Source organism: Loa loa, assembly GCF_000183805.2.
Source record: "Loa loa unplaced genomic scaffold supercont3.182, whole genome shotgun sequence".
NCBI lineage: Eukaryota > Metazoa > Nematoda > Chromadorea > Rhabditida > Onchocercidae > Loa > Loa loa.
In genome coordinates this window covers 8,789-17,004 of record NW_018108362.1, presented here as the reverse complement: position 1 = coordinate 17,004, position 8,216 = coordinate 8,789, and the positions used below count along the sequence as shown (strand labels likewise).

Below are 8,216 nucleotides of genomic sequence, written 5' to 3'. Positions count from 1 at the left end.
AGTTTTAATTTTAATATTGAAGTCTTATGTAAATTTTAGTACCATTAACTTACTTTACATTTCACAGATTTCGTCATACGTTTTACTTTAGCCTCACAAAATGCTCCTTTAAATTTCGCACTAACTTCAGTGCCAACACTTAAAAATGGAGGGTCGTCCGACTGAAAACATAAATTTTATCAAAAACTTTATGGGTAAGCTTGTATGCTAGGACAAAGCTATCCATGAAAATTTTTGCTTTAATGATAAACCGGCTTATGAGCTTCATGCAATTACTAAGATCATCCATGTGTTATGAACAAATTCATCTGTCCCTCATCCACATGTTACGAACAAATCCATATCTATCCCAAGTCAAAAAACATTTCTTAGCTCAGGAATGAATTTAACCAAATTTAGAAGGTTTTGCTTATTAAAGAAGTTTGGACAGAACAACATTCAAACTTTTAAAACAAGGAATAAATCAATTACCTGCATTATTGCTTACATGGAAATCCGATACTTTGTTATATGTATGTGTAACAAAATACCAAATACAGGTATTCCAGAATCAGAATAATTCAAAAACCATGAGGTCAGTGATCAGTTACCCAAAAATTACAGAAGTGTGGGAAGTTTAAAATCTGAAATAATGTAAGTATACTAGAAACATGACGGCAATGAAAATGGACGATTTAGAATAATCCAATAGAAGAGAAAAAGGAAGAAAGACGGAACAAAGAGAAACAAGATAATTAAAACAAAATAAGGACGGATTCTTGCAAAAACTTGCAGTATGCCTAATTGAAGTATAACCTGGGCAAATACAAGCAAACTGAAACCCAAGCAACTGAATATCAAGAGTAAATAAGCAAAAAATAATCATGTAAGTAGTTAACTAAAGCAACTGATAAATTAATAAAGTATGTCGTTATGAAATGGCGGGAAGTAGGTAATTAAGTATGCAAATAACTGGAACAGCTAACAACACAGAAAATAAATTAAAAACAGTAAGAGAACATGAAAAATCAAGATAGAAAGAGAAAGTAAATAAATGAAATGAATCAAAACACACGCAATACCATCCCAACCACAATCAAACCAATAGGTAATCAGCAAACCTGAACCACTCTCAGATGACATGATCCTGAATTTGCCCGTCATGAATAACCGTTTCAAACTCGTTGCATGCAACGGTAATGTATATCTTGATCTCACGAGAACAGTATTTTTCGAATTCAATTGACAGCGTAGTGAAAGATATTCCGATTATACAGTTTCCATTACGAAATGTTATTGCGGTGCAAAAATTTAGTTGATCGAATTTTTTTTTTTCGGCGAAGATATTCCGATTATACACTTTCCTTTATGGAATGCCATTACGATATAAAAATTTGGTCAATTACAATTGTGTAGTTCATTTCGATTGAGCAATTTTTTTTTTCAGTATCCGGTAAAGAAGATATTATTTTGAATGAGAGCTGTATCGCTCTCTCGTGCTGTTGATTGGCTGAAATCGCTACAGTTATTCATCTCTACACATTCTGTTATCGGCAAGCGTACAATTGCCGCTTTATGTACTAGTCGTCAATTGGCATTATATACTAACATACGGCATGTACGTGCACGTCTGGACACATCCTCAAACATTGAGAGCAAATCATTATATTCATCGGAAGCATCAAATAATTCGAACGAGTACTAAATTTCCACTATTTTGTATTTTTGTTAGATATATTGTTTGTTAGCTTAGTTGGACTGTCTTTCTCCCGCGTATATGGGAAGTTGCTTGTCAGGTGTTGAACCATTAGATTTTATGCATTTGTTGGTTAAATCACCACCGGTTAATTTGATGACTATCTTTATTCACCTATCAACTTGCTATCCGAAACTTTTGAAACTTTACCTTTTCCTCTTCTTTTCTATGTTTCGGTGTCATCTGCGATGTGGTATGCTTCCTCTCAACTATAAAGATTCATCTAAGCTTGTGAAAGGTGAAAGAGAACTTGTGAAAGGAAAAGAACTATTGAAGTGGAATTCATTCCATTTGTCGATGTTGTTACGACTAGAATTAAACGTCTATTGAAGAGGGAGGGAAGTTATGATTAGAACTCCGTACTATGTGCTGTAGGATGCTAGATTAGACTCAGGAAAGAGCGGGAAATTTTATAGAAGCAAACGGACGATATAATTCAAAAATTGTGAACTTATATATACAACGGAATCATGTCATCATAGAATGACTTGACTGGCTTGTGTAAATTATGGATTTACGGGAAATTATTCTAGTTTGAAATAACTAAAATTTTTATTTACTTCTGTTATTTCTTACAGTGTTCCAGTTGTGAAAGCTTTCGTACATAGTCCCGAAAATTCCAACAATCCAATTATAGCAGTTTGTTGGGATGGTGACAGCAAATGTAATCGATTAAAGGTGCTTTTTTTTTTTTTTAAGTCAATTTGAACCCTTCTGGTAGACTTTTTTATGAGCAAAAACTGCCAAGATTTTTCGTAATTATTGTCAGGCCGTATGAATATTGTGTGAACTAAAAATCGGATCTATGTTACTTGTAGAAACATTTCTTTCTAGGAGCATCCAGGACGATCGATAACGAAGGCTGAAATTGAAGCCATATGCTTAGCACTGAAGCAAGTATGCTGTTCTCTGGTACTTTTGTTCCAGCAAATTTCACAATAACTTTGTTTTTGTGACATTACCACTAGAAAAGATAAGAATGAAGCTGGAAGTCGTGAAATTGCTCATATATTGTTTTTAGGATTGTAACATTGCAGGCAATTTTTCAAATGAATTTGCCTTGTATCCATATTGTTACGAATTCGAAATTCGTCTGGAAGCATTTTGGTAAGATGTCATTATGGTGGAGCTTGGACGAATTTCTACAAGAAAAGTCGATGACGTTTAATTCCTGTTTAACAGAAGCTGGAGATCTGTACCGGTTATTGCACATGGTTGATGTATGAACATTCAGCATTGTGTTTTTGTCGCAGTTCAATCTCCAATGTATTTATTATCAAGGGTCGAATCTCTGGTATTTCGGCGAGCAATTGAGTCCTAATCATTTCTTAATTCATTGAAGCTATTCAAACCATTTTAAAGCAAATATGTTTTACAGATCAGTTGTCATTTCAAAAGAGCTTCGATGAATTTTTGTAATTTTATTTAAAGTCGTGGTTTTTAGGCTACGATCGAATACAGTTCTTCCGTTGAGGAAACAGCCAAAAGATTTTTCGAAAATTTACTGGGCAAGAAAGTAAATGAGCAGAAATCTGATATAATTTCAGAAAACAAGCTCACTACAAAAATTCCTTCATCCACAGCAACTGTGGCAAAAGTGCAGAAAAAAGGCATAGGTAAGTGACAAATATTTGGCATCAATTTATTGCGCAGTAATTAGAAATTAGTAGCAGCGAAAATATGCTACTGTTATTACATCATTAAATCCTTAGATCATTGATGATATGCAGGGTATGTAAGTTGATCTGATTTTTGGTCTTACGGTTCTTCCGAATACAAAGTTACAATCGGTCTGCCATTCTATTGAATGTCCAGATAATTATAGCAGTTTCCGGTTAAAATCATGTTGCACTTTGTTATTGCGTCAAATATTTTCATTCACATAATTTCAGGTTTATTTGTACCAGAAACATCATCTGCAGCCGATTCGAAAAACTAGTAAGTATGGAAATTGTTTAAAAGTCTGATTAATCTCCACTAAGAATATATTCATGTCTGGCTTCCAAACAGGATACGGTAAACTGATCTGTTTTGTTAAACTGTTTCTTTCTAGTGTTTCTGAAAACCTGTTGAGTGGCAGTGTTCCTATTGTCTATACCTGTGGCGTTTTGCACACCGAAGGAAATGAAAAGAAACACGTCAAAGCAGGTTGTGGTGTTTACTGGCCACATGCGCAGGAGCTCGGTATCGGCAGACGTTATAATTTTTATCCAGTAACTTTGGTTCGATGTCAGTTACAGGCTATAATTGACGCTCTTCAACAGGTGGCTGTAGAGTTTAAATCCCTGATTAATATTTTCTTTTCAAGCAGGTGTAAACCATTTCAAGGTATTTATGATTTTCTTTTCAGTTTTTTGCTACGTAATACTACAGTCTAATTCTAAAAAGAGATTTTTAGGCCGTGGATCAAAATTACCGTAGTATTGTCCTTCGTACTGACTGTGTTTCTTTTTTGGTTCACCATTCACGTCAGTGGTTGAAAGCTAATGGTTCCTACGTGAGGTATCATGATCAGTATCTGAGAATCATGGATTTATGCAAAGATATCAAAGTATGATTTTATCAGTTTGAAATGTATATATTTGATAAAAAGTGAAAGTAGTGATGGAGAAAATTCTTTCGCTGACAGCACTATTACTTCGTGTGAGATACTAGTGATTTCCGGGTAATTGAAATTTTAGGTTAGATTTCAACCAGCAAATGATCGAATAGCTTTAAGTCAAGCGGAAGCACTGGCTGAAAATGGTGTTTGCTTACCGATGCCATCAAGAAAATCTCGAAAGAAAATGTACGATAGTAAAACTTCATTTGTTGCTGATGTCAAATGTTCTTTGTAGCAGTTGTTTGCTTGTAATTACTTTCTATGCAATCAGTATTTGATTACTATACCACCATTACATTTGTAAATTGTTTGATTCGGCAAATAATATGAATCAGTTTAAGAATTGTAACTGAAGTTGTCTCTGCGTCGACTTATCGGGGTTAATGCTTGAAGTGAAATACAGCACGACCTGCGCACAAAATTTGTAGTGCAATTTACGCGTTACGAATACAAAAAATATTTTCTAAATTATTGAAATATGCAGGCAATGAACGAAGTTTTCATAGTTTCATGTATTATTTTTATCTTGGCATTGTTCCATTCTTTGAATTCTAAAAGTGTTTCAAATAAAATTTCAAAATTTGCAAGGGACAGTAACAGACTCCGTTCATACTGAATGTATATAAATAAGCCTTCTGTTGTCTTTGGGAGCATTGGATTTATTGTCAGTGGTTGAAACGGGTTGTTTGATGTGACTGATAAACGAAAGATAGGAGGCAGTTGCTTAGATTGTTTTTCTTTTGAAATTATTTGATTTCTCGTATTTAAAACTGGTGAAGTGTTTGATTCCAAAATTCAATCTAACTTCCCAGGAGTTATAGGGGCTTTGGATTGCTTTCCTAAAGTTTTTTATTTAGCATGAATTCAAGATTGGTTGTCGAATTCTTGTTGAGACAAATATGTAAACTTTAATTGACATCGTAGATTTTACCATTAAACAATCAAGGCACTGGATATTTTTAGTGGGACAAAAACGATCACTTTATTGTCATTTCGGAAATCAGGCAAAAAGAAGAGCGATACAATTAGAAACAGTAAACAGAAGAGCCAATCAAGAAATGAAAAGCAAAAATGGTCCGATGATTTTAATCTCAAACGATAATTTCATTTCCTTGCTTAGATATGAAATGTACAATCCTTCAATTGTCAAAAAAAAAAAGCTGAGGAAATAGAACCTGAAATTATAAGCAAAACTCAACAGTGCTACTTGAAGTTAATGTTGATCGGATATGTTGGATCAGGCTTTTTTGATTTCATTTTTCCGAAATTGTAGTTTCAGATGACACCACACAACGGTCACAAAGTTCACCCGATAAGAAAATGGAACAAGAAGTAAGTCATAATCTGACATTTTAAAAATGTTTTTTGGGATTCTGAAATACCACCAAATTCAAGTACTTCATGCGAAACTATGTCATACACGCTACCTTTTACCTACACTATAACACATAGGTTATTTTAATTAGAATAAGTGTATTTCATGGCAATTCAGTTAATAATTTAGTCTTTTCAATATAAAATTAAGGATAAAAATTGTTTTAAAGCTTTCTGAATATTTAATTTTTATGATTAATAGCAGTTCATGTTTTTATCATGCTGTGTTCTATTGTATACATTTTAAGTAAGTTAATTTGGTAGAATTGAAAAAGAAACCGAATTGATTGCTATATTATTTCAATGAACTTAACGTGCGTTAATAGAGTAAGCAAAAATATAATGCAGGTAAGATAAGCAAGAAACCGCTGAATTGTTGTAAAATTTAAAATATTAGCAATGATTGGAAAAATGACCGTTCAAAAAGTTTGGATTGGATTTGACATTCAGTTTCATGCGTAAAAAGTTTCAATTTTTTTTCAAAACGTAAATGGTTTTTTCATTCAGTTGCAATATTCAAAAGTTGGAAAGTACGACAAATCAGCGTCTGTTCTACGTAAAAGAAACCAGTAAGTTCATATGTTTTATGTTCCAAGATTTCAATCACCAAGATTATCTGTCATGCATAGGGAAAACCATGTTACACCGGTTTAATCCTATCCGTTAGATGATTCCGTTAGTTTGATCTGTTATGCTGAATTGTTTGCATTCAGTTCATCGGTTAAATGTACATACCATAGCTAAATACTACTATGTATGCTGCTACTCTTAAAATATTTGCTGTTAAAAAAAATTCAACGAAGTTTGAAATTCCGAAAGGTTTCTATAAAATAATTATTACTTCTTCAATTGAATAATTTTTGCAGAAACAAATGGAAGAAGATATATCGAACACGATATATCGCAGGTTAGTACTGCATTCGCAAAATGGAAATCGTATATTTCTACGATCATCACTACTTGTTTTACTAGAACGCAATTCTAGTATTGGTGAATAGTTGTGGATGATGCATGAAATACGTGCATGCTCTTTAAATCTTGATGATTGATTAGCATGAAGTTCTGCAGAATTAGTGCAATTTTTACTGATCAAACCATTTGGAGTATTCTCTTGAATAATATAAGCAAACATGCATAACAACACATTTGTTGCAGGTTGCAAATATGAATAGTGTAGGTTACTTGTGATATGATAAGTTATTATTTGCTGATAGGGCAGTGTAACAGAATTTTCATGGCATACGAGGTGATTATCATAGATTGATGGTTACCTATTTGAGGTAACCAAACTTTTTTATCAAAAAAACAATCTTGAGAATAGTAGAGACCTACCGAAAGGTTCACCTTCGGCCTCATCACCCATAATTTTAAATATGCTTTTTTGTTTTTAAATCAAACATTTATACTTACAAGTAATATATCGAACTTTAAGAAGTACATAAAATCTTGAAAGTGATGATTAGAGATAATCAGAAAATTGATGACTATTTTGATTCTAAAAACTTTGCTATCACCGAATTTTATTACTCAAATCGGTGATAAGAATATATTTAAAACTGAAATTTACTCAGCACTGATTGTTTACTAAAATTGATGTATGGTTTATTCTTTAGCTCACATTGATCTAGAGTGATCTTATATTATTAGAGTTTTTATAATTTATTCGTTGCATAAATTTTTATCACTTTGGATCATTCGGTTTTAATCAATCAGCATATGACTGATAGTATCTTCCAAATTTCTTGTCATGATTTGATCATATCTGGTACTAAACTGGGAATTAATTTGTTGTTAAAATTAATCAGATATTTATTACCGAATGTAATTAAAATACAGAAAAAACAATATGCTCGAATAATGCCGTTTTTGGGTGGAATTAAACGAATCCCATATTATTTATTCTTCATTAATTTTGAAAGCATTATCTTCTAATCGTTTGATTGAATTGAAAATTAGTTAAATGACTAGTTGAAACCAGAAAAGCAAAAGATTTTATCGTTGCTTATCGGTTGCTTGTGCAAACATTATTAGGAATGAATAATAATTTTCACTTTCCGAAAGAACAAAAACTACCTAAGGAATAAACTGGGTGTTTTTGCATGCATATCTCGAAATCATGAAGTATCATTTGATGTTTTAGATGTTGGTACTACTGATATCAAGGTATGTATGGTGAAGATGGGAGAGAAGCTAAAATGGTCATAATAATTCATTGCAGAACATTTAGTAATGATGGGTCATTACTAATAATATCATTATCGTACTTTTATTATTTTCATTATTATTATTATCATTATTATCATTATTATTATTATTATTATTATTATTATTATTGTTATTATTATTATTATTATTATTTTATTATTATTATTATTATTATTGTTATTATTATTATTATTATTATTATTATTATTATTATTATTATTATTATTATTATTATTATTATTATTATTATTATTATTATTATTATTATTATTATTATTATTATTATTATTATTATTATTA

General features: G+C 31.7%; 2 protein-coding genes across 2 annotated transcripts in view; one reads left to right on the top strand and one right to left on the bottom strand.

The window, feature by feature from the left end:
• Positions 1 to 500, bottom strand: part of LOAG_18045 (hypothetical protein) — a gene marked incomplete at its 3' end in the record, with an annotated part of 14,658 nt that extends 14,158 nt beyond the window's left edge. Inside the window, exons 1-2 of the mRNA XM_020450715.1 lie at positions 472 to 500; positions 54 to 161 (exon numbers count right to left, since the gene is read on the bottom strand). Of these exons, the coding sequence (XP_020305569.1) occupies positions 54 to 161; positions 472 to 477 (114 nt within the window). The 5' untranslated portion in view covers positions 478 to 500. The remainder of the gene's footprint in view (positions 1 to 53; positions 162 to 471) is intronic.
• Positions 501 to 1,420: 920 nt separating this feature from the next.
• LOAG_10639 (hypothetical protein) lies at positions 1,421 to 4,572 on the top strand (the record flags this gene model as incomplete). Its single annotated transcript, XM_003146163.2, has 9 exons — positions 1,421 to 1,677; positions 2,314 to 2,413; positions 2,570 to 2,632; positions 2,773 to 2,955; positions 3,180 to 3,351; positions 3,628 to 3,673; positions 3,789 to 3,999; positions 4,134 to 4,286; positions 4,417 to 4,572. The coding sequence occupies exons 1-9, from the start codon at positions 1,454 to 1,456 to the stop codon at positions 4,570 to 4,572; spliced, it is 1,308 nt and encodes a 435-aa protein (XP_003146211.1). The 5' UTR covers positions 1,421 to 1,453.
• Between the last annotated feature and the right edge of the window lie 3,644 nt (positions 4,573 to 8,216).